General features: G+C 41.0%; 2 protein-coding genes across 4 annotated transcripts in view; both read left to right on the forward strand.

The window, feature by feature from the left end:
• The window catches only part of SHANK2 (SH3 and multiple ankyrin repeat domains 2), a 279,149-nt gene that overhangs the window by 245,386 nt on the left and 7,243 nt on the right, over positions 1 to 26,520 (forward strand). For all 3 annotated transcript variants that reach the window (XM_071762128.1, XM_071762127.1, XM_071762126.1), the window contains 3 exons: positions 16,068 to 16,198; positions 17,485 to 17,596; positions 18,706 to 21,118. In XM_071762128.1, coding sequence (XP_071618229.1) covers positions 16,068 to 16,198; positions 17,485 to 17,596; positions 18,706 to 21,118 — 2,656 coding nt within the window. The remainder of the gene's footprint in view (positions 1 to 16,067; positions 16,199 to 17,484; positions 17,597 to 18,705; positions 21,119 to 26,520) is intronic.
• On the forward strand, positions 1,492 to 13,998 carry LOC139804672 (uncharacterized). Its single transcript, XM_071762137.1, has 2 exons — positions 1,492 to 5,637; positions 10,224 to 13,998. Exons 1-2 carry the CDS (start codon positions 5,559 to 5,561, stop codon positions 11,081 to 11,083), a joined length of 939 nt encoding a protein of 312 aa, XP_071618238.1. The 5' UTR covers positions 1,492 to 5,558; the 3' UTR covers positions 11,084 to 13,998.

The following is a 26,520-nucleotide window of genomic DNA, read 5'->3' on the forward strand; positions in this document are numbered from 1 at the left end:
GTGGGTTGTCTTTTGAGCAGAGTTCTGATTCATTGGGAGGACAGGAGAAGGGAAGGGCAGAGTCTGTTCATTGTGTATTCAGGATAGAAAATAATGGTGTTTGTTTCAAAAGAGATTGGTCATAAAATCTTTAGGTTCCCAGCAGGCTGGCCTGGGCAGTATTATCATTTTACTGCAGTTACAGAGCACAAATTACTAACACCTAAATTGTGCTTCATCTGTGCCACTGACTTTCTTCTTGCAGTAGTAGCCTAACACAGAGAGAGAGCATCCAACTTCAAGTTGTATGTCTGGAGGGGGTGTGTTCTCAGTAGTAAAACTACTTTCTGGATTTTGTGGGATACTGGGAAGGGGGAAGGTGCCTTCTTTTTCTTTTGTGACTTGTAGGTATTCAAGAATAGTTGAACGAGTAAGTTACAACAACGTGTAAGCTACCAGTTAGTTGTGGCAGCAATCTTTTGGAAGCAGTACTTAAAATATTAAGTCTGGGTAATATGTAGTTAGCCCTTTCCTATTAAAAACAACCAAAATATTTACCTGGTGAATTAAAACTAAGGTTTTAAAATACTCTAAAAAGAAAACATTGAAATAAAATATATTAAATTCCCAATGCAGTTTTTTTGATCATAGTTTTAATCATCACTGTGGAAAATAGGTATCATTACAGTTTCAAAATCAGTATTTTAAAATATTAAATTTGGCTTTATTAATTAGAAGTTTATGTGGCTCATGAAGAGCTTGCTTTTAAAAGTTTTTTTCCTTCAGTTTTTGTTTCAACTTGTTTATTGATAACTGCTTCTTGTGGGTGGAGAATTTTAAATTTATACAGTACTTAGGGAACATATCCATAAACTAAGATCTCTGAATGTCTAGATACAAGATGTGGGAGTTTTGTGCTCCTTAGGTTTTTTTTTACTGCAAGGAAGTTGGTTTCATTTAGTGAATAATTTGGGCTTTTCAGTGAATGCTAAAGTGGACAGTGTTTAATTTTAAAAGCCAAATATAAAAGTCTTCTAAGAGAAAGTACAAAATCAGGAATGGATTAGGCTAAATTTTCATAGTGAAATGCAAATAACAAGATAAGTAATTCTCCTGCATTAAGAAGTATTGCTTTGTGTCACACAAGTGTTGGTTATGAGCTAGGGGAGAGGTTTTTTGTTCTTACATTTGATATGGTAATCAATATAAAATAATCCCTCTAAGTGTTGATACTGATCTCTGGGTTTTGGTGTGGGCTGTGATACCAAGTACAAATGTAGGGTTTTCTTCCTTTGAGCAATTCAGTTGTTAGTGCCACCTCTCAGACACAGAATAACTGTGGTATCATCAACACTGAATGTTGTTATCTGGCATCAAGTCTTAGCAGCATTTGAATAGAAAAAATATCAGTTGATGGCATTCAAAAGAAATATTATTAGCTCTGTCTGCAATAAGCATTCACACTTCATCCCATTCCTGTTGTCCATTGTTTCAAAGGTGGCACATTCTAATGGCATCTGAAACAATGAAATTGCAGAGCAAATACATATCAAATGAATGCCAGCCAGAGGATTAGCTTACAGTGTCTTGTTATGTTTGAAGAAACCCCTCACAAAGACGTCTGGGTTCAAAAACCATTTTTAAATTTCATTGTGGTGGAGTTGATGATGGAGATTTGTCTGCAGGAAACAATGGGAATACCATCAAAGCAACTTTTACAGCACTCACAGCATCGACTCCTTTGATAGTTTCCAGCATCTGCAGTGCTTCTATGTAGGAAGAAGTTTTTCCCATCTTCACCAAACACTGTTTATTGGAAGATAAGAGCAAAAGGCATCAGGCTTCATGAAGAATTCTGGAAGGGTATCCTTGTAAGTAATAAATTTGCTTTATGTATTTGAATTTCTAATGCAATAGCAATACAATAATAAGATCAAGGTTGTCTTAGGTTGTCATTTGTCACAAGCATAAAGCAGTGACTTGGGATGGAATTTGTGGAGCATATGCATGAAAAAATATAGGCTCCATCTTTTTGTTGATGTAGCATGGTAATAGGTGTTATGACTTGTAGTCTGACTTGTGGAGAGTCCACAATAGTGTAAGAAGTTATAGGATGGGGACCATGGCTGTGACATAAGTGTTTTTGAAACACTTTGTAAGAGAGAAGTATTGCAAGTTGGCATGTTTCAAGGAGAACAATGCTAACCCTATGTTTTCTAGTGAAAAAAAATCTGGCACCTAGGTGGCAGTGTGCTGATTAGCAATTTTTGGCACAGAATCTAAATTCACAAGTAACTCTCAGTAACCCTACTTCTTCAAACCAGGGTTTATGTTGCTTGAGGTGGGCAGCTTCAAGTAGCATTTTAAAAATATTGGGAATCCTGAGCAGAGGTCAGTTAAGTCTCTGTGTGGATGTTGTTCTCATTTACACCAGAATTATTTTGAATTTATCAATTTATTGTCAAGTCTGTAGTGCCCTTTCATGATACTTGTTTTTCTTTGCTACAGGAAAGTAATTGAAAAGGTTTTCAAAACCTTTCTGCATCAGCCAAACAAGACAATGGTATAAAAGAAGTTGGAAAAGGAATTGTAAGTGTTTAAGAAAACGTGGGGTTTGTAGCATATGGAAACAGATGATTTAAATATGTTGGCACATGTGAGTGTTGCTTCCCATACTCAGATTTTATTAATTTAATATATAACCATATACTCAAGATCATGAGTGCTTGAGGAAAAGTAAAACTTGCATGTGTTTCCCCACAAGGTACAGTGAGGGCAATGGAAAACTTTTTCAACGCTTTTAATGTGTTCTCTCTCTTTTTCAGGAGCCAGGGAGATGAAGGACTTATCTCCCTCATCTCAAAACTCCCCTTGCTGCTATTTCTCTTATTTTTTCCTTCAAATGTTCATATGACCATGTTAAGTAATTTCTAGCATAATTACAAATAAATATTTTTAGATAATTCATCATAGTTTGTTTGGTTTTTCCCCTCGGTGTAGAAGCGTGAGAGTAAGTGTAAGAACAGAGAAGGCTGCAAGTGTCTTAGGTCCTTCACCTTTCCTTTTTGGTTTCTTTTCATTGATTGTCTTTCATTTGTGACTAGGCCAAATTTTCAAATGCTGTCTCTTAAACAGAACATCAAATTGCCACTTAAATTCTACCTGGCTTGCAGGGTAGGAGTGGGTATTGACTATATTTTCTGCTTTGTTTTTGTTCTTAAACAGAAACCACTGTTAGACAATGACCATTCCTCTTTCAAGGTAGGCTGAATTATAAGGCTTCAGGATTGCAGGTGCATTTTCATGCCTGTATAATTATTTCATTAATTGAACATACTGTTAAAGAGCTGGTACTTGAAAATTGTATCTACAGAAAGAATTTGAACATATCAGTTTTCTGCCTTCTTTAAAATTACTCTTGATGGTGTGATTGTAATATGTAAATGTGACTTGTCTGTGTTAATGTGAAGATATATTTAGCCATAGAAACACAAATAGGACTTTCTTTCAAGAAAGTTTTGATAATTCCTTGTTGTGAATACCTAAAAATCATTTTCATAACTCATGTAATGGTATTTATAGATCGTCAGTATTAAATGATTCATTTTAGTCACTAAGTAGTTTTTATGTTTTACTGATTTATTTTACATAATTTTCCCTCTTTTGGATTTTAGTGTACTTTGCAGTTTACAGTATCCCAGAGAACACACAAGTGTTTTTACTTATTTTTCATAGAGGTGTTTCAGATGGCTTATGTTTTTGACTGTATTGCAAAGCACTTTTGTTATTTCCTCATTATGCTAAGTCCTAAGGTAATATTCTCTGCCTGTTGTTTGCAGTATGGTACATCCATAATTTTGGCATTGTGACTTAAGCACAATCCTGAAAATTGTTCACTTGGGATGGGGCTGGAAGAGGTTAATTCTAGATTAAAATACTCTTGTGGTGGCAGATTTATGAGGATTAGCCTGTCTAAATGAAAACTCAAATAATTCAGTGTGTGTAAATTTTGAACTATAGATTTACAAGACATAATTGTAGTCTGAACTTCTTTTTTCTTTCCTTTAAATATGATGATCATAAACAAGAGATTTGAATTTAAATCTTAACTTTCAATATTCTTACTCTGAAACAATGCTTCAGCTAAGGTTAGTCTTTAAATTCTTAGCATGATGTTGAAGGCCTACTTACACTTTACCTACTTTTGGTCTTTGACAGATTTTCTGCATTTATTCCTATTTGGGTAGCTAAAAAGAAAGACATTAGTCTTACAGTGGGCGTAACTAATGTAACCAAGATCCATTTTTAACTATCTGCAAATAGGAGTCACCTGTTTTTCCCCAGAGGCACTGGAGATTTATTCATCAAGTACAATTGCTTCTATGCCATGCAACATGATTCTATGAACTTCTGCAGGCTGATCAAGCTTGCTTTGAAGATCAGTAGGTTTTCATCTTGCTGCTGCCACCCCATTAGCATTGGAAAGCTCTTCTAGAATTTTGTTCCTCTGCTTTTTTGAAAGCATTTTCTATATTCCCATACATACTGTTTGCCCAAATTGTCCTTTATGTAGTTTCTCCAACTAACAGACATTCATCTTGAAGTATTTCTCAACTTACTTCCCAGCTACTTTACAAACTAAGCAGGGCAAGGTCTTCTGACGTGATAAAAATCTAAAAGGAATACAAAGTAAATAAGTGCACCTATTTGTTTTATACACTTCTTTTTTTTTCAGACATGCAAACTTAAAATTATAATCACTCCTTGTCTCTAGCCTAAAAACCAGCCACTTACAGGTAAAAAAAGAAAGAAATTTTAAAAATCAATCTGTAAGATGAAAGCAACGCCAGACATATTTCTCTGTAGTTTAAATTAATCTCTATAAATTTTTAATAAGAACACAGAAAAACTTCCCCTTTAGTTTTGGTTTTTGCAGATTATTGACAAGGCAACAAATTTTACCAGCTAATGAAATAAATGAAACTAAACTTGCAAATTCATATTTAGGGAAGGCAATGGAACAAAGTATGTGTATATGCAGTACCTGACATTAAGGGCTCTGTGCTTGGCCCTGTTGACACCAAGGAAGAATGAATGTCCTGTGTTCCCATCACTTTTCAAAAGGAAAAATACAGGTGCCAAATATTTGACTGTGGTTGACTGCAGATGCTAGAACAGGTGGGTGATACTACAGCATAAAGGTGCAACTGGCACTGTATGAAGTTTTGCATAACCCATTGCGCCTGGTACAGTTTCTGTCTGTATCTACTTTAGGTATTTACAAGGCACCTATCACCTTGGTACCTAAGCACTTTGAAAAATGCACCCACCCCAGGAGGCATGATGCAGATACAGGCAGAGGCCCAGGTCCAGAGCAGCAGAGGCAGGTCCCAGGAAGCTCCCCAGCTGTGTTACCGCTGTTGTTGAGCTCCTGGCCCACTTGTGGCCAAGGAACATCTCCACCCACCTGTCAGCAGGAAGACGGTGCCCCACCCCTCACGTCCAGCTCCACTGGTGGGGAATCTGAAAAGGAAAGATAATGGAAAAGGCAACGATCCAGTAGCAGAGGTGAAACAGAAATGGTGGGATTTCAAAAGGAGGGATTCTTAAAGAGCAGCACATCTCAGGGGAGGGATCAGCTGCCAGTCCAAGTGGCAGGTAAGGCACAACACAGGCATAAGTCTCAAATGTTCTTCAGTGAACAAAAGTTAAAGAAATACCTCTGATGTCTCTAAAGTTTGTCTATATCCAAAGCCCTGCTCTGTTCTTGGCCTCTGTCTCAGTCCTCTATCCCTACAGCTGAATCAATGGTTCAGTTCTCTGTGTATCTCAACCCAGTAATTGCTGCAATCCTAAATGTGTCTAAGAGCAAACTTAAAGGACTCTCACTGGTAATGTTGTGGTGCAAAGAGACAGCATGGTGTAGCAGTGCTCCATAATGATGGACATTCTCATGAACCTAAAGGCTGGAATAATCCTGGCTTCTGATCACCATGTTCAGAACAGGATCAGGCAAACCACAGATCACCCCTGCAGGTACAAAAGATGGAGCAGTTCTGGGGCCACCAGAAGCAGTTGCTGATCTGCCACATCAGGCCAAGCTCAGTATTAGCCCACTGCAAAAACTGGGACAGGCAGCCAGATATGGTCTTCACTGCAGAATCAGAGGACCTGTCTAACAGGAAAGAAAGGAAGATAGCCAGATTTTGATGAAGGTTCCCTATCTAATATAACATGAACCACTTTAATCACAGATCTTATTTTTTCTTTAAACACAACAGATCAGTGAGGTAAAAAAAGGTCTTCAGAAACCTGCGAGTCCTGTGTGACTTTTGAAAATAACTGCATAGTAATCACAGAGATCAGAGGCTGAAGTTAAGGTGCAGTGGGTCACTGACTTCCGAATGTTTGTAGTTCCTTTTAGCCCATATTCATGTTTATTTCTGATTCCCTTGCTTGGTCATTTAAGGATCAAAATGGGAGTCATACCCTGTCACAGCAAGGGACATGAGATTAGGAAAATGAAGCAAGTCACAGTTTTGGACTCTGCCATATTTTAGGCTTGTATGACTAGCTATAAATATAATGATACCTATAAAAGACATAAGGGACCCACTTTGCCTGTAAGTCCTGTATGTCACTGAGAGCAAACTGCTGCAGGTAGGAATGGTGTGTAAGGTGGAAACAACAAGAAAGATCAGAGAATCTGACCCCTTCCCTTTGCTACGCACCTAAGGAAGTTAGCTGGGCTTTTTTGTACCTACTGTATCTAAAGCCTGGTTGTTAAAAAAAAAAAAAAAAAAAAAAGTTATTTTTTGCTGTTAAATCCAATTAACAACCAAGTGAGATCAACCATGTTTTTACAGGGTTTGGTCCATAGCCAATTCTGACTTGACAGTCTTAGTGCCCTCTCTGCTTTTGGTTTTTTGGGTAAGTCACCCCTTTGCCAAGGGAATGAGGTAAAGGCAGTTAGTTGAGGTAACTCCTGCAGCCAGCTGTTCAGATTCTCTAGCTGATAAGGACAGTTTCTGGGCAAACCAAGTATCCCAGTGCCCCTACTGTACCTGGCACACCTTTTCCACAGTACCAACCTAGCCACTGGTTCAGTCATCTTACTAAGATCCAGTCTGAATTTAGGGAGACCTTTGGTCATCAAGGAATGGATTTGTTGGGCGGAGACTGACAGGTTCTTTGAGGTGGTGTCAGTCAGTGACCTCCAGGCAGTTTTCCCATGATTGTTCTGTAGTGAACAAAACCTTTTTGTGAGGCTGTGCCTGCAATGCTCCCTCGGTTTCCCCATGCCCCATGTCAATGCTTCACAAAGCTTCCAGGAGCTGGAGTTACTGGAGTTGTTGAACACTTATTACAAATAATCACAGTTATGAATATTCCTCCTTTTCATTGCTAGTCAAGTTAAGAAATCTATACTAAAACCTGTGAATGTGTTCATAATTCATAAGTATTTGCCAAGAGTTTCCACAATCAACTTTCTGCCCGTGGGTTTTCACACTGTTTGCTTGGACTCTTTGTCATTTGTGCTATTGGTTCACCTGTGCCAGATGCTATTCTTTCAGCTCTGAAAGGCTGAAAATGCTGATTGGGAGGATGGCAAGTCGTAAATTTTCATAGAGCATTAAGAACTTTGCAAAAATTTATTACACTTTTTCAAAGAAACTTTTCTGGGCAAGCCTCTGGCAAATGTGCAAACATGCACAAATAACAAAAGTGTTAATGGTCCCCCTGAATCTGAACAAACTAAACTCAGTGATGCTTTTTACAGAACTATTCATAAATTAATGTGGGGTTTGGAGGTTTCTTTAATTTTGTTTTGCTTTGTTTAATTTAGGTTGGTTCCATTACTTGCCAGTTGCTAGGTGGGCTCTGTTTAGAACACTTGTCAGGAAAATGGAGTTTTTGAATAGGGGGTAATTTTCTGATGACATGTCAAGAAGTACAGAGACATTTTGTATGACCAGTGGCTCTACCAGAATGAACATATCTGATCCCTTATCTTTTTCCAATTCCATAGAATTTAACTGAAATGTGTGTTTGCTATGTGTGGTAAAAATAGGTCCCCTGGTTTTTTGTTCTTTTTTGTTCTTTTTTTTTTTTTTTTTTTTTTTTTTTTTTTTTTTTTTTTTTTTTTTTCTTTTTTTTTTTTTTTCATGTGTACTCAAATAGGAAAATGCTGAGAAATAAGTTCATGGTCCTACACTATAGTTGGTAAGAGAGATTTGTTAAAAAAGGATTCCAGCTACAGCTGTACTAGTCAAAGGGGGAGAAGAATTGTAAAGGAAATTCTAGGAAGAATTGTAAAGGAAGAATTGTAAAGGCAGGTGTTACAGTTAGGTTGACAGACAGTCCCTTTCAAATCTTCATGGAGTAGAAGAGCCAATGATTGCATGACAGTTTGTCCCTGAAATTCATTTTCATTAGGAGCTCATGCCTTTTTTACAAACACAATCTCATCCTCACTTTCCATGAAACATACAACTGGACAGTCCAGCCAGACACAGAGAGAATGTGAATACTTTGAAGTAGTGAATTTGTTAAATGCACAAATAATATCCAGTATGCCAGCATTTTAGAAAATCATGATTATATTTAGGCACACAGAATCCCTTTGAGAGCAGTATAATGTTGGATGCACCTACGTGTAGAAATGATGAGTGCCACGTTAGGGTAGACAGGTAGTGATAGGAGGAGGGAACCTTGGGTCTATCAGAAGGAGCTTTCAGTTAAAACCGTATAAAAAAAGAATTTAAAAAAACCAAATCAACAAACAAAAAAAAAACAAACAAATCCCCCTGATTCATAAATAGATCCAGAAGTAGCATTTAACATGACCTCAGCAACACCTTCCAGATGCGAGTTTACAGTTTCAATTGAACTTACACCTCAGTTTAGATCTGGAGAGTGGCATATAAAGCATTTCAAAGAGCAGAAATTAATCCTTAAAGACCAGCAGTTTTCAAGACTGGGATGCCAGAGGGTAGGCATGACACTGATCTGGCATTCTGACCACTGTAGCATGAGCAGCACAGCAGCCAGCACCTGTCAGCCACTGCTGTTCAGGTCCCAGTCTTATCCCAGCAACTCTTCTCTCAGGTGTCCCTTGCCTGAGTGTGAGGAACATAGGCTCTTTGGGCTGCCCTACTTCAATGTGTAGCCAGACCACCCCAGATTAATTTCTTATGACCAAATTGTTTTCCCCCCCCCCCAAAAAAAAAAAAGAAAAAAAATGAGGTGGACTCATTTTTTTTATCTAAAGCATGAAAAGGGTGAGAGTTATGGCCACTGTAATCAAGAATGATGCTGGGCAGATCGCGCTCTACCACGAGGCAGTGATCACTGTGGGTGCACAAAGCTTCATCATTTCTGGCCTTTGGGAGTGCATTTTATGTAGGGGAGGATTTCGAGTAAGCACAAAGATGTCATCCTCCCTGTTAACATCTCACAATGCCTCTTTGCACACTAAGCTGCCACATGGAAGCACTTGCACCCAGATTTTCCACCATGTGCCCGCAGGCAAGGGAAGAGGTAGCCAGGGGAGGGCACAACTAGGTTTATTTTCAGAAGACGATGAGATCCTGGCGAGCAATGCCCTCGGGTAGCGTTGCCTACTGTTTGGAGAAAAGAACAAGAAAATCTGGCTAATGTTGGGGAGGGCATTGCTCGCGGGATAAATGCTGTGGGATAAATGCCCCCCTGGTGCTGCAGCAGCCGTTTGGGAGAGAGCGCACTGGGGGTGGGGGTGACGTGAGACGTCGGACAAAAGCGAAGATAGCCAGCAGTGCCTCAGAACAACAAAGGGCTGCCCTCAGCCAGTGGTGGAGCACATCTGGCACCCCAGGAAGCTCAATTGGACACTTGGCCCTGAGCTCGTCCCAGGGATTTCTGACTGACACCACTGCAGTGCATAGGTGAGCTTTTTGATAGGTTCACTGACATTTCCTGTCACAGTCACAATGAGGTGAATTGGTAGCTCCTGCCTTGGGATGCAGCACGGCTGTGTGTGTTCTGGGTACAGGACAGTGTGCATTTATACCAAAAGCTGTTAATAATATGTCAACTGCCACATGCCCAAAGCAGTCACTAAACTTTAGTCCGCCCTTCCGTTTGCCCAAACACATACACTCTGGCTTCCCAACTGGCTTCTTTCTATGTGTTGTCCAATGCATGTAGATACCTCCATCTGCCTGGCCTCAGATACAGTGGTTGTTGCTCCTCTATTTGATTGCCAGATGTCACTGGGGAACAAGATGGGGAGGTTCCTGGATCCTCGGGGCAAGCCGGTCGTCACCGAGGGAGCTCGCCATCCACACCAGCTGAAGAACAGGAATCCTCGGTGCCTGCCTCTGATGAAGACTCCCCTGCCAGGACCACAGAGAGCTGGCAGTGGCCGTTGTCCTCGTCTGAAACGCACAGCAACGTTGGGGAGGATTTTGAGGGATTTCAAACGCCAGCGCGAACTCCGGAGTGTGCCATGGACATACAGTCTCCTGGGGATCAGTCACTCAGTAGGACTCCTCAGTTTGAAAGTGACTCTCCTGAGGAGGAGGGAAATGATGAAATGAATGAAGAGCACCGCGGTGTTGAGCCTGTCCCTAGGGATCGGGGTTGGAGAGGGCAGCCCCAGCTAACAGAGGGAGAGAAGCTGTTGATGGAAACCAACAGTAGGATTGTGCAGCTGCTGGAAAATATCAAGAGGGAGCATGCACAGTCCATGGGTCTCATGTCCCAGTCCATGGGCCGTATGGAGCTGCAGCTGGGCATTGTGGCTACCTCCACAAGAGCCATCCATAACTACCTGTCAGAGATTTTAGCTTTCCTCAAGCAGCCGAGGACGCAGGTCCTTGAAACACGCATCTCCCAAAGAGCCACCCCTCATGTCGAGTTAACCTGTGCCTCGACATGGACTGGTGAGGACGCAGTGGCATCCTCCACTGTGTGCTTACCAGGGGCCGAAGGGACGAGCGACTCTCGAGAACCACCGCAGGCCACGCTGCCTTGTCGCAGTGGCCGGCTGCAGAGAGCCATAACCGAGAGGGCCTCGTTGCCCATGCCTCCACGCCAGGCAAAAGGGGGAGGGAAGAAAAAATAACCACACCGTAGGATTTTTAGGGTTTTTTTTAATGTGCCTGTCCTTTTAATTCTTAGCCATAAGGCCATCGGTGGCAGAATTCAACCATTTCCTACATTGGCTAACATTGTATTCTGGCTGACTAGATTAGTCTTAACATTTTGTAGTTTATATTTGCACTGTTAACGATGTGTGCTGCTGGTATTTGAAGAACATTTGCCTCTGTTCTTTCACTTTAACTTCATACGAGCATTTTTTTACTCTGTGCCAGGCATTCATTGCTTTTCTTACAAATACAAGTCATTTCTTGAGGCAGCTGTTTTTTGAGTTTTCTTTCTCCATTATCCCATCCCCTCTGAGCAAGCACTCTGGACTCGGTGGTAAGTATGCAGGTCTTGGCAATACTCGCCTCCCAAACTGTGTTCAATCAGTCTTTGCCTGGTGTTTCTGGCATGCCAGCCTGAGGTGTTGGGGTTAGCCTGTACTGGATCATGATCATTCTTATCCTCTGTGGGTCTGACAAGCTCTCACTTTCTGAGACCCTCGGTGGAGCTAATCCACATGTCTTGGCTATGTTGTACAATAAGTAACGTTGCCAGGATCATACCTCATATTTATCTTTTGGGGCCTGGATAGTGATGTGCCACCAGATCTATCTAGGCACCCGGCTCTCATTTTCAAAGTTCCTTTTGTGATGGATCTGGTGGTTTGATGGGCAGCATTATAATTTTTCCTCTGAGAGAGTCTGAGGATTTGAAAGAGGAGTCACTAAGCAATGTGTTCTACGGGGATAAAAGCCATCTCCTGCAACAAATCTGTTAGGAGGAGACTGTCCCCTGTAATTATGACAGATATTAATTATTTAAGAAAAAGAAAAAAAAAGAAAAAAAGCAACTTGCCTAGCAGCCAGACCTCTTGAGAATGTAAAAGTCATGACATGCTGTTGGGTACTGTGCTCCTACATCTGTGATTAAGAGCTTTTCATCAGAGACGACTTACATGTTGATAAAATGCAAGTACTTTCTGTGCCTTTAGGCCATCTAATTTCCTGAGGGCTGGCACCCTGAGCAGAGCATGGGTGCGATTGGGAACCCACAGGGCAGATGGAAACACACTTTGCAATAAATTCTTTTATATCTCTTGGTGCTGCCTCTCTCGGGGGAATTTAATATAGTGGCACTCAAATTGCTACATGCATGCAGAGGCATCAGACTGGCTTTATACATGTGATAATCCCTGACAGTTCTCTGAAAGGATGCTGTTACCAGGAGCCCCTTGAGCAGTGGTAACTACTTATCACAGGTGTAGCATGGCTCCTGTGTTTGACTCTCCACATGCCGTTGTTAACTTCTTGTAAATGTTCAGAAGAGTTTATATGGCAAAACAGTGATGAATTCCTCCTCTGGCAAATACTAGAATAATTGTAGGCCTAAAAAATCCTCACCTATGATTACAAACTGTCCAACGAGCCGCAGACTCTTCTTCCCTGTCTTTCTGCCAGATTATTCAAACCAAAGCAGAGAGTAGTTTGTTATTCTCAGCAGCCACAAATTGCTCCCTTCTCAGTGTGTGTGCGTGCGTGCTTGTGGCTGTACCTTGCTAATTGACTGGTTTCACAAGGAAATGCAGCTGGCATGGCCACCTCCAAAGCAGGCTTTTTCCACTACAGACTATTTCTTCCCTTCCACCTACATCCAGCTGCGTTCCTTTCAAGATCACCATCAGAGGAGTGCTTCTTTGGCCACACTGTTGACACACCTCACACCAGGTGCAAATTTCTGCACCCCTTCCGTGGCTTTTTTTGGTTTTGTTTTTTTTCATATCTCTTCTGTTAAAACTGCTTGTCAAGGTGTCCTCACAGATTTTCCAACACTAGCTCATAAGATTCCCCTCTCATTGGTGTGAGAAATGTGTGCTGCAGAGTATTTAAAATGGCAAGGAGGTTGGGAGAGAAGTTGATTTATAAGCCTGACAAATTATTCCAGTACGTGCGGCCTTTCGAACGTGTTTCTGGTGCCTGGATGGTTTGCACACTGGTACTGTGGATATGGGCAACCTAGGGAAAGGCAAAAGCAACTACAAGTTTGTCCCAATATGCTTACGTCTTCCTTCTTTGGGATGAGTTTGAGTGAAGCTCAATACGATTCAGCCAGTTCATTTTCTTGGCCTAATTAGCACGTTTGATGATGCAGTGAGAGTGTTTTTTTTATTTTCCATAGTGCTTTCACCTCAAAAGTGTGGTGCAGTCGTGGCCAGATGCAAAGATTTTGATGAATTCTGCAGGACCCGCCATGTAGCTGCTGCCATTTAGAATAAATCTTGTTCCACACACTGGCTGCTTCCATAGCTCCAAGTTGTTTTTTCTTTTATTGTAGTTTTTAAATTACAACCTCCATTCTACCTTTGCTTTCTGATCAAAGGCAGTAGAGTAAAAGAAGAAGCTGCCCAGAAGTAGCAGTGCTGCCGTTGAAATTAGTACGTGGGGAACCCCTAAAGAGTTCCTTGCAGAGCAGCTTAAGCTTTAACCTGCTCTCCTCTTCTGTCTCATAGTGCTTCAGCTAGACTTAGCAAGCTAGACAAAGCACCACTTGAGTGGGAGCAGCTATAGGGTGAGGAGTACTGAGAACCTGTCTACAGACAAGAAACCTGCAATACAATTCCACAACACAGTGTTGGGTTTTTTCCCAACTGGAAATAGTAGATGATATTAAGAACTGGTACCAACTGATATTTTGGTCAGATCCAAAATTAGGATCTGACTTCTAGTATTGTCGAACAAAATCAGTGCAGTTGGAGGGTATGTATGTTTCATCCCCAAATATTTTCATGCTTTTCAAGTGTCTGTCATAGCCTCATCACTCTCCCTGTAGCTTTTTGTTGTCTGAATGGGTATATGGTTACATGTGTCTGTTAAAAATAAAGGGGATCAGCTCTTACATGGTATATTTATATTTCTTATTTACAGATTTTGAGTACCTAGTGCTTCAGTTTCCAAAACTTCCTTCTTTCTGTGTCCCAAAGACCATTTGTTTGTCTTCTGGGATGCTAAAAAGGGTGGGAGAGACTTAAGAGGAAATCTCTACCCAGTTGAAGCTCTTGGTGATAGATCCCCTGAGTATGCTTCTACAGGCTAGCTGTAGCATTGCTGTACAGGTCAAATGTTCATGGTTACACCATTGCTTTCTGATGCCTTTTGCTGAGCAGAAGTGCAGATGTTTTTCTTTCAGAAGTTCACAGTTTGTATTATAAAGTCTTGCAAAATGTGACTTGAAGTTTGTTTGATTTTTGAATACATGTGATGATTTTAAGAATTTTTTTCCTTCTCTCCTTCCACTGGATGATTTAAAACACACAAAAATAAAGCAGACCAATGAAAAGAATTGAATGATAACTTCAATTGAAAAAAACCAGCAACACTACTCTTGTGAGACAGTTTTCAACAGTGTTCAGCTTACTGATCCTGCTCAACCTTTCCTTTCCTGCCTGCTCCCTGACCCTCTGTGACAATGAAATATCCACTTCTAGGACAATCTTCTTCCTAACCAGAAGGCTAAAAGTTCTTCCCTCTCTTCTTCTCCCATCTAAAATATCATCCTTGCATCAGCCAGGTCTACTGTTTAGAGGGATCAAAAGCTCTTTTCCTCCTGCCTTATTCCCATCCATATCCATATCCAGGGCCCTGAGTGCGCTGCTCTCCAGTGAGAGGTAAAACTTAAATCCCTAAATCTGATACTTGGCATAGCAACACCAGCTCTAGACCACCAAAAACCTGGAGTTTTGTTTTTTTTAAGTCTGTAGAATCCTAATGAAGTAGCTGTCCTTGTTTGCTGAAGCAAACAATCACTTGGGAGATGGATCTAATTGCTGAAAAGTAACATTGCTCTGATTCACATTGTGGAAGCCTAGGAGCCAGGCTCAGGTATTTTGCTCACATCAGTACCTCAGGCTATATAATTAAGCCTTACTTTGGTGAAACTTCAAAGGAAAAGACACTAAATTACCATGATTCAGTGCAGTCTGTGCAAGGGAACCGCAGGGGAAGGTGCAGTGAAACCTGTTGATATGATTCAAGTTTGGATTTTAGCACAGGTTCAAAAAGTTGAGTTATTCTGCTGGCTTAGGCTAGTCATTGGATTTCTCCAGTGCTTAGTTTCATAGTAGCAGAAGTGGCAATAAAGGAGCTGTCAAGCTATAATTAGTTGATTCTTTGGTACTATGGTTCAGTCTCAGGGAGTAAATAAATATTGATGAACCTTGTTTGTGACCAAAGTTGGAGATGGGGCTGAAACGCACACTCTAAACTTCCTGATTAAAGTTTTCCCTATATTTTATGTTCACATCATATGATAGCTCAGAATCCCATATCCAAATGTTGACGTTCTCATTCACATTTGGACTTTGCCTCTTTGGTCTGTCTCTGACCACAACAAAGTGACCACATTCCCTGTGCAGTTACTGAAGTATAAAATACATCTAAAACTTTTATTTAAGCAAACGGTGCAGTTACAAATGCTAATCTAATAATCCAAGAGTGTGAATAAATTAAAATTACTGAAGGAAAACAGACATAAAAGAGCACTTCTGGAGTTCTTGTGTTGTCCAAAATACCACTGAAATTCTGATGACTAAGTACAGTCTGCTTATCTCTATTTGAAACAGTGCTGTACAGATTCATTTTTTCTAAAGGTCTTCTTTCCATTTCTATATAGATATTCTCCCTTCACATTTTGAAGGTTTGAAGAAGAGGATTGTTTTTCGAGTCACACTAAGTAAACATTAAATGCATGCAGGCTTAAAAATAAAGCATGCATGTTATGTAGCAGCAATAAAAAGTGCTCGGCTTGCACGACTTATGATGCTCAAGCGTTGCCTTGTTAAAATGCCAAAAAAACTTTTTCTTTGCATTTTTTTTGAAAAGTAAATCTCTTCCTTTGACCTTGCAATACTTAAATTTTCAGGTTGTGGACAAATTATATTTATTTTACTGAATACTTTTATATTACAGATAAGGTGGATGAAATAGTACCAGTTTCCAAGCCATCAAGAATTGCAGACAATGCAACTGTGGACTCAAGAGTGGCAACTATTAAACAGCGGCCTTCTAGTAGATGTTTTCCCTCAGCTACAGATATGAATGTGAGTGGTAGCTCTGAAGTACTGCTTTCACCTCTGAAACTGATTAGAGGGGGTCTTTTGGCAGCCATACAAGAAAAATTGCCAAACTTTATATACTCGTTTTGCTTTTATTATCACTTAAGCTTAAGGCATGGTCTAATCTGTATTTCTAATAGTTTTTTAGCAGCCTGTGTACCCCTGTAAAACTTTTCTCACTATATCCTTATGTTTATTGTGAGACTGGCACAACAACAGCATTGCTTCCCCAGTGTTACTCAAACAGATGTGAACTTGTTCTGCCTGTAATCTGAGCTGGTGAGACACCAGTAAGTTCTGAACTTGAAGGTATTAGAGTAACACTAAACCCAAGCTAAAAAACTTTGCTGAAAGTCAAGGTATGTTATTTCAGTTTCAGCACCTGAGTTAGTGCAGCCTCACAATTTCCACTAACATGAAGATTTCTCCTACTGTGGTTTTTTTATTAGTCCTAATGGCATATATAATATCTTGATTAAATAATGCATGATGATTTGTAAGGGAAGAATTGACATTAATACTATAGCACATATTAAAATTTTAAACTCTAGAACTCTTGACACTGGATTATTCAATTGGAGAATTTGCTTCTACAGAACTCTACATATGAAAAATAATTGGGTTTATTGCATGTTAGATTCCTTTCTCCATTACCCACTCCTCCAACAGAGCATCAGTCCTGATGCAACAAGCTGTTCCCAGCATCTTGGGATGGAAAGGAATTAAGATCATTCAAAAAGACAGAACAGTTTTGTGCTGATTTACAAGGAGGGCCAGATGAGTGTGTTGGGATTCAGGTGGAGTTCCTGGGTTCCTAACTGGGATCCTGGCTGCCAGTGTAACCTTGCTGAAGACCCCTGGACTCTGTGCAGGAGCAGGTCTGTCCTGCAAGAGTGAAGAGAGCAGCTCAGGGCAGAGTGAACCTTTACACCCCTGTGGAGTGTGGCTGGGTTTTTGTAAGTGAATGAAACAAGATGCAATTGCTCATGCATTGCTTTTCTTACAGCAAACTGTGCTGGGAACTTAGCACATTGCTTTGTAAATAATTTTACTTAACTCCACCTGCAGTTGTTAATTAAATAACACGTAGAGAAAGCCCAGCCTTCCCGTTCTCTTCACCTATACTCCCCAAAATAACTCCAAATTTGTTGTTTCCAGAAGAATTCTAAATAAAAGAGATAGTGGATTACCAGATATGACAGAAGAGATATTAAAATGTGAAAGAATTGCATGTTTAATGCTTGTGGGGTTTTTTGTTTGCTTTCTTGTAGTCCATGTATGAGAGACAGGGTATTGCTGTGATGACGCCCACGGTACCGGGGAGTTCTCAAGGTCCTTTTCTGGGTATACCTCGGGGTACAATGAGAAGACAAAAATCCATAGGTAAAATGCTTCCCATGTATAATTTGCTTGTGTATTAATCACGTACTTTTAGTAACTTTGCTTCTTTCTTAAAGCATATTTCTCCAACGTCTTTACCTCAGTGAATGACTGTTTAATTTTTGTACAAAGTTCATGAGAAAAGAAGTTGATGTGTAAGATGATACAATTTCCACATTCTGCTTTGATGGCAGTAGGCAAGTATTACAGAATTATAATCTAATCCCTTTCTTTAGAATGTTCCATCTAACAGGGAAAGGCAGTGAGAAGGGGGGAAAAAAAGATGCACAAGCCCTTTGAATGGCATCACCCAGGGCAAAGTATTAATCCTGTTTTCTTTGTTATTAAAGCAAAAGTGCTGCAAGGCTGTGTAGCATACAAAAGAATCCCTATTAGCAAATGGAATAAAGTTCTCCTCTTTTTCATTCCAAATTATGACAATAGATGATATTACAAAAGAGAAAAAAAGAAAGAACAGGCCAAATTTGGGCTTGTTTTGTTCTTGGCAGTAATCTTAGTAGTGATATTTATCAATTTAGAAACACATTATGCTGATGCAAAATTAGCACCTACGTTATCCCAATATTACCCAGTATATTTATGTTAAAAGACATACTTGTTATAGCATAATGTCATCTTTTGAAATGAAACATTATGATTTTCTTGCCCAGTAGAATCTTCGCTGTCCCTTTGCTGAGTTTCAAATGCATCTTAAAAATCCATTGGGTTTCTAAGTTGCATTATTATATGCATTTTTAGAGTGCTGGAGCAAGGCAGAAGCTACTCTTCTGCACAGAATGTGTTCCCTGTTTGCTAATTTTCGAAGAAAATGTGCTTCTCTACAGCTATCTTGATGATACATAAAACTAAACATTTTCCTACACACCAGTGATCAGTTTAATTAAAATTCTGCAGCATCCTTTTTTTAATTCTGGGTTTCTGGAAGTTCAACAAGAAAGCTTGTGGTAGGAATCCACCAAAAGACATCTTCCATAATTTTGCATCTGCCTCGTGCCATGTGAAACGCACCCTGGCATTTTAGGTTGGACACAGAAATAATACAAGGGATCCCAGTGGAAGTCAATGTTTTAAATATATTTTCTGATTTTTAGGAATAACAGAGGAAGAACGGCAGTTTTTGGCTCCTCCTATGCTGAAGTTTACCAGAAGTCTTTCAATGCCTGACACCTCTGAAGATATCCCCCCGCCACCACAGTCCTTACCTCCTTCACCACCACCACCTTCTCCCTCTCTGTACAACTCTCCCAAATCCCCAACATCAAGGAGCTATGGAACTATTAAACCTCCCTTTAATCAGAATTCAGGTTCAAAAATTTCTCTGGTTAGGCCTGAGAGTGTGGGAACAATGATAAGGGACAAGGGGATCTATTTCAGACGAGAACTGGACCGATACTCTCTGGACTCTGAAGACCTGTACAGTCGGAGTGCTGCAGCTCAGGCCAATTTCAGGAATAAGAGGGGTCAAATGCCAGAAAACCCATATTCTGAGGTTGGGAAGATTGCAAGCAAAGCAGTTTATGTGCCAGCCAAACCAGCGAGGAGGAAGGGGATGCTGGTGAAACAATCCAATGTCGAAGACAGTCCGGAAAAGATCTGCTCCATTCCGATCCCGACAATTATCGTCAAAGAGCCGTCCACCAGCAGCAGTGGGAAAAGCAGCCAAGGGAGCAGCATGGAAATTGATCCTCAGTCTTCAGAGCAACCCGGGCAACTCCGACCAGATGACAGCTTGGGTGTCAGCAGCCCGTTTGCAGCAGCCATTGCTGGAGCAGTGAGGGACAGGGAAAAGAGGCTGGAAGCGAGGCGTAATTCCCCAGCCTTTCTTTCCACGGACCTAGGAGATGAGGATGTTGGACTAACACCACCAACACCACGAATGAGGCAATCTAAATTTACTGATGAAGCAATGTTTAGTAGTGAGGATGGGTTTAGACAGCTCATGTCACCCTCTCCTATTCCTGCACCTAGAGAACCTGAAAACCTTTTTAATAGCGGTGAGCCCAGCAATCAAAGTGATTCAAGGACATTAAACGCTTCATCCAAAACGAAAGGTACTGAAAACAGTACAGTGGCAGCTAAGTCCACAAATGCATCCAGCTCAGATAATTATGTTCACCCAGTCACAGGAAAGCTTTTAGACCCAAACTCACCGCTAGCCCTCGCTCTCTCTGCCAGGGACAGAGCCATGAAAGAACAAACGCAGCAGATTCCAGGCAAAGGAGAACCAGTCAAAGCTGACCTTAATAAACCGCTTTACATCGATACAAAGCTGAGACCCAATATTGAAACGACTTTTCCTGTTACTGCTACTGTCAGCAGGCAGAACACTCGTGGCCCGCTGAGACGGCAGGAGACCGAGAACAAGTACGAAACAGATGCAGGGAAAGAGAAGAAAGCTGAGGAGAAGAAAAACATGTTGATAAACATTGTGGATACTTCGCAGCAAAAGTCGGCCGGCTTGCTGATGGTTCATACCGTGGACACGGCCAAGTCGGACGATACGCCCGAAGATGAAGAGGAAAAGGGAACTGAAATGGAACCAAGCCCCGAACACTCCCCTCCAGAGAGGCCAGAGGGGAGCGGGGAAGCAGAGAGTGAACTGAACGTGCCTGCTGCACCCGAGCCACCTGCATCTCCCTGCAAAACCATCGTAGCAGCCGGCTCTGTCGACGACCCGGTCATCCTGCCCTTCCGCATCCCCCCGCCCCCCTTGGCATCGGTCGATATCGATGAGGAGTTTATGTTTACTGAGCCACTTCCACCCCCCTTGGAGTTTGCCAACAGCTTCGACATCCCCGACGACCGCGCAGCCCCTGGTTCGGCGCTCACAGATTTGATGAAGCAAAGGAAAAATGGCACACCTGCCCCCGCGCCCTTTGCCCCCAGCCAGCCAGCAAATTCCTTAGAGAGTAAAAAGCAAGTGGGTCTATCAAACTGTTTGCCTGCCTCCTTTCTGCCACCCCCTGACAGCTTTGATAACGTCACTGACTCTGGTATTGAGGAGGTAGACAGTCGAAGTAGTAGTGACCATCACTTAGAGACAACCAGCACTATCTCAACGGTGTCCAGCATCTCTACCTTATCCTCTGAAGGGGGTGAGAACGTGGATACTTGTACAGTCTATGCAGATGGGCAAACATTTCTGGTGGACAAACCCCCAGTACCTCCTAAGCCAAAAATGAAGCCCATAATCAACAAAAGCAATGCACTTTACAAGGATGCGCTGATCGAAGAAACTGTAGACAGCTTTGTTATCCCTCCTCCTGCTCCACCCCCACCTCCCATCACTGCACAGCCCAACATGGCAAAGGTGGTTCCCCAAAGGACATCTAAGCTATGGGGTGATGTGACGGAGGTGAAAAGCCCAATTCTCTCAGGCCCAAAGGCTAATGTTATTAGTGAATTGAACTCAATACTCCAGCAAATGAACAGAGAGAAATCCTCAAAGCCAGGGGAAGGATTGGAGTCACCTACTGGAACAAAAACTGCAAGTCTCAGTACAAGGTAAAAGTAATTAATCAAATAATTTTCTAATACAGACTTGAATTTTTTTCCCATCCCTTCACTAACGTCCCCTATCAATCACATAGTTTGAAGAATGTACTTTCTGTTGTACATGTTTGCTTAATGAGTAGTCAAACAGTTTTACAGAGGGGAAGAATTTCCAACCTTAATATTTCTGTAACCCACACAGAATAGGAGCTTTTTCAGGCTTCTCCAACTTCAAAGACAGTTTTGACAAACCTTTCAGTTGTTTTTATGTGAATTATTTGGATTTATTTTTAAATAGTACTTTTCTCTTTAAATTTTTTTCTTTAATATGTGGCAATAATTTAGTTTTTCTTCAGTCCCATAACTTTGGCTTCAAACAGGTAAAACAGTGTTTTTGCCTGGGCTTAATTCACATTCACTGTCTGATGTCATTTGATTCATGCTGATACTTCTGATAAGCCACTTCATCATGAAGTATAAAGCTATCTTAGAAAAATCACTCATTAAAATCACATTGCACTATTCATGTTACTACCAAAAAGTTAATTTAGCATCTCTCCCATTTAAAATTATGGGGTCTGAGTTCTTAGTTTCTATAATGAACACTGTTAGTGAGTAATTTCTGATGTTCACATGCTCAGGGATGTGGCTTGTTTGTCCCAACAGCCCCATCCCTGGGGGTGCAGTACAACAGTTTGCACACAAGTGGTTTGCAAAAGTTTCATATGATCTTTCTTATGTCTGGTAAGAGTTCTGGTTTTGCTAGAGACTTTCTTGCTAGCCTTATGAACATATTGCCTCTGGCTTCATATGTATATTTCTTATCTTCTTTTATATTTAAACTGATAGTTATTTCCAGGTGACAGGAGAAATCTTTAGTATCCCTATTTTATTAGAAAATAACAGTTTGGCCATTACAATGTACTCTAAAAAACACATCTGAACAGGTATAAAGGCTGGAAAAAAATGGAAAAACTACTGTATCACTTCATTGGAGAAAAGGAAGCTATCATGTAAACAAGAGTAATCCCATATATGTATTATATTTTAGAGAAAGATCTGACTTGGACACTGTTAGAAAGCTGTGTTGCTTTTCTGTCCAATAGCTTTTCAATTCTAATAACTCAGCTTTGGCAAACTGCAGTCTTCATAAGGGAATACAGAGGCTCAATCTGGAAACAAAACCACACAAACATTATTTTAATGTGGCTGAAATCCTGCTTTCCTGAAAAGTAACCTAAAATGGGCATCTTTGAAGCTAGAGAGAGGATCTTGGGATTTAACAATACAAGAAAGACAGATGAGTGAGTCAGAAAAAGAGGCAGTGGCATAGAGCAGCAAAACTCTTGGCTGCCATTTGACTGTGGAAGAAAATTATGCTCCCACAGAATTCCCAGTGGGAATGGAAGGAAGAGGGCTGTATTTTGTTTCTTTCTGTTTTATAAATTGATGTGATCACATTGTTTTTTAATTGGAATCCAGAAAATAGGATGAATTGAAGATACTAAAAATGATCAGAAAAGATGACTCAGGTTTTCTTTTTTAGGCTAAGTAATAAATCCAAGCCAGGAGAAGAGATCCAACTATCTACTGATATTAAAAGTATTTTTTTTTTAAGTGCTGCAGGCAATTTCTTTTCATATCAACAAGAGGTAGAGAGAAGCTAATGGAGAAGTTCCCTTGTTGATTCCCATGTCCCAGTTGGAAACCAGTGTTTTGTTGGGTGGTGTCTGCCTGGCCATGCCTGGTTCCCAACTACCCCTGGAGCCAGGCTGGCACCTTCCCCTCTCTCTGAGATTAAGCAGCTTCACCTTCCAGGGGTGGATGAGAGAGGATTGATTTCTGAGCTTGACAGAGAATGAGAAAGAGGGAGCAAAAGGCTAATAGCAAAATTTATCACAGTGGAGAAATATGCTCTGATTTCTCTTTTTGTTGGTCTGTGTATGTTTGTGCCCTGAACTGTCTGCACTACAATTCTGTTCTCCAGGGTGCCTGCATAAAAGCAGTGGATACATGGTAAATCCTTCCCAGACAAAGGTGTTTGGTTTTTTTTAAAAATGCTTTTACTCCTGTTTTATATTTTAAAAAGCTATATAAATTACATCCTTTCTAGTCCCAGTGCACAACTGACACAATTTTTTACCAGGCTGTCAAATATTATGACCACGGAATAGCATCTTGCCAAAATTCCAAGTCATACAGCTAATATTTACATCTAAAAGCTAAAATTCTTAATTTCCTGGTTTTTTTCCTAATAGTAGGACAACCAGTTGTAGAGCTTGTCACCCTTTTCTGTGAGGTAGCATTAGAAAAGGAGCAAGGAAGCTCACAGCAAGCATTAAATCAAAGAACTTGTTAGCTCTGCTAAAGGAGAAGTGATAAAAAATGAGTATGCCTGCTCGTATCCTTCAGCCAGAGAGAAGTATTGGGAAGTGTTATAAATAGCAGGGTTGTTCACAGGCTCACTTGGGTTATGTTCACTCACTTGGGTTATGTTATGATGAAATTAAAAATATGTATTTGCTCCTTAGGATATATAGGAAGCTATAGCCCAGGCAGCAATCCTAAATATCACTAGGAGTAACCTGCACACAGCTGGGAAGCATGCACTTGGAGTTCACTCATGGGGATTGCCCTGTCAGGGTAGAAGAGAGGAGAATTAAGTTGTTAATAGTTGGGTAATGGCTTGCCACAAAACCCCATAAAAATACCTTCTCTGTTTGTGAGAAATGAGGATTAGGAAGAGATTGTTCTGCAGTATGAAGCAGCATTTGTCTCACAATTATTACATTAAGAAAAAAACCTGAGATTTGCTTCTTTTCTCTGCATGTTGGTTTAGCTATAATTTTTCGTGGTGTATTTATAGTTTTCTATGATTCTTTTGGAGACACCAACTTTCAAGGTTTTTAAATAGAGCATGGAAGCATTTGGCTAGAAACCATCTGCTTCTCAGCAGCAGTGCCCAGCCATGGGATAGCAAAAAGGAGACTCACAGGGGAAGGAAAAAGGAAGAAGCAAAAGGATGTGCTTGGTCTCTTTGCACTAATAATAAAAGTGTAATTAAAGGGTTTGATCGGTAGGTTCTGGACCAGAGCTAAACCCTCTCAATTATAGCCCTCAAAAAAAACCCTTAAGCATTTAAATTTAAGAAATTTTGGAGCTCAGTCGTGGTGATAGAGGTTTTGATCTGCTCTACCCCTGCGGTCAGGCCAAGTGTCACTTCCTCCATCATTTGCCCACACTTCTTTATAGAGAAGGTTGAGGTCGTTTGGATGTGAGGCTCCATTTGACCCAAATACCCAGAACTAAAGCCCCCACGAGGAGCTCTGGGCACGATTCCTATTTCTAAATGTGGATCTGCTCAGGTACAGAGCTGGGAATACCCAGCCCTAGGTAGCCCTGCAGCTTGGCAGGGGTGGGGAGGAGGGGAGGCGGAACGGCGCTATCAGCCGTGATGCTAAAAATACAGTGGTGCTATAAATTCACTTGAGAGGCTGCTTTTATAGGGAGCTGATAAAAGAAATGGGGAGAAGACTGAGGCAGGGGTTTTTAGCAGGTTAAGGGAGGCGTGTTGGCTCTGTCTGTGAACCCAGCAGTCGCTTAGCAACGTAATGATCAAGTGCAAGCCTGCGAGCTGGACTGAATAATGTCAGTGTGATTAATGCAGAATAGGCCCAGTGGCTGTGAGGGAGAGAAAACACATCCCCCAGTGAAACCAGCATCCTTCCACCACCACACGGTGTACTTCTGAGGAATAATGAAGAGCAACTGCTGCTGCTCTCTGCCATCTCCATACCAAAATGAGCAATAGCTTTTGCTGGGGGGAGAAGCAATTTCTGTTTCAAACAGTGCTGATGTTTCTCCAGCTGGGTTTGGATGCTCATGGCCTCTGGGGCAGGTTGGGCATCAGTCCTGGTACTGGGAAATGCTCATTTTACATGGAGGATGCTTAAATGCAGGCTTGAGTACTCTAGGAAAAATAACCAGTACTGTGTTGGCATAGCAAGTTTTAAAGTGAAACTGCCTGTGGCCATGGGATTTTGTCCATCTCTGAATGTTTTTCATTACTAGCTGGAAAAGTTCCTAATTTTTCACAAACAGGTAAGAAAGAACTGCACTTAGTACTGAGTCCTGTATAGGGACTGATCCTACACTTGGTTTCTTGTCAAAATGTGTCTGGACTTCACAAATGATGAAAGACTTAACCTTGTGGGATAATTAATTACCAAGCCTTGATTTTCCAGTTTACTGCTGCCCCATTAGATTCATTTCATTTCGTTAACCATTTGTCAGCCAATTTCACAGGATTGCTTGCTTTGTCAGTAATTTTTGCAGTGTTTCAGTCACTCCATTTTGTCATTTTTATTTGCTCTCATGACTGCTGTTGTCAGAAGAGGGTCATGCTGAAGTGCCATGAAGTAAGTGACAACCATAAAGCATAGAGTATTCTGTGTTGTACATTCTGCTTCTTTTTAATGCTCACTTGTTGTTATTGCATTTTAGTGATTTGGGTGTTGATTTTGTCACAAAGTGCAATGTGGATTAGATCAATCCAGAAATGGCAGCCATTCTAGAGGCAGAAACAGGATGTCATCTCAAGCTGAAACAAAACCCCTTTCATCAGAGGAGTATTCAGGAAATGATTTGCATGTAAAACCACATTCCTGAATTTATATGTGATGCACTTAAAGAAGGGGCATGGTTTGTCAGATATGCCCAAATTCTGCTGCATTTTTGGAGATTGTTTTGGGGTGGGTTGAGGGGTGGGGAAGGATGATCAGTGCATTTTTACAGACCTAGATTTGTTCAAAGTAAAGACAGAGTAGTCCTCAAAATAATCAAGACCTGCTGCACTCATCACTGTCGGGTCTTTCATCCTTGGAAGCTTTGGGATTTACCCATTTCTCCTTCCAGCTTCCCTTGCCCTTTTTTCCTCCAGCTCTCCAAGGAGAGAGCTGAAGCCAGCTTCTGGTCCTCCATCTCTCCTCAGCACCAGTCCCTCACAGCCCACTGCCAGACATTTGTGCCATTCACATGGAAACAGACTTGAACAGACTCCCACAGACCTTCATGATTATTTTTCACTCCAGCTGAACAGTGTTACTTGCACCAGACACTCACCATTTCTCACTTCTTCTCACTAAAATAACGCTCTTATAAAGTGCTCTGTATCCTGCCAGTCATCACATCAGCCCTTGTTCTTTACCTTCACTTTTTCTAGTAATTTTTAGTTGATTTTTGGATTGTCAAAGGAAAACTGTATGGTAGGGATTTAAGACAATAATTGTCTGTTTTGGGAAGGATTAAGTTTGGGGTTTGTGCGTTCTCAAAACTGTAAAAAAAGTTAATTTCTCCCAGTGCCTCTGCATATGCCTATGCAAGTCCCCTTGGTTGTTAAGATTTTTCTCTCTGAC

The sequence above is a fragment of the Heliangelus exortis genome, chromosome 18 (genome assembly GCF_036169615.1).
Source record: "Heliangelus exortis chromosome 18, bHelExo1.hap1, whole genome shotgun sequence".
NCBI lineage: Eukaryota > Metazoa > Chordata > Aves > Apodiformes > Trochilidae > Heliangelus > Heliangelus exortis.

Coding starts and splice junctions, on each gene's coding strand:
- LOC139804672 (XM_071762137.1), top strand. CDS start 5,559: ATGGTGGGATTTCAAAAGGAGGGATTCTTAAAGAGCAGCACATCTCAG. Junction 5,638..10,223: donor GCTGCCAGTCCAAGTGGCAG/GTAAGGCACAAC, acceptor TTTGATTGCCAG/ATGTCACTGGGGAACAAGAT.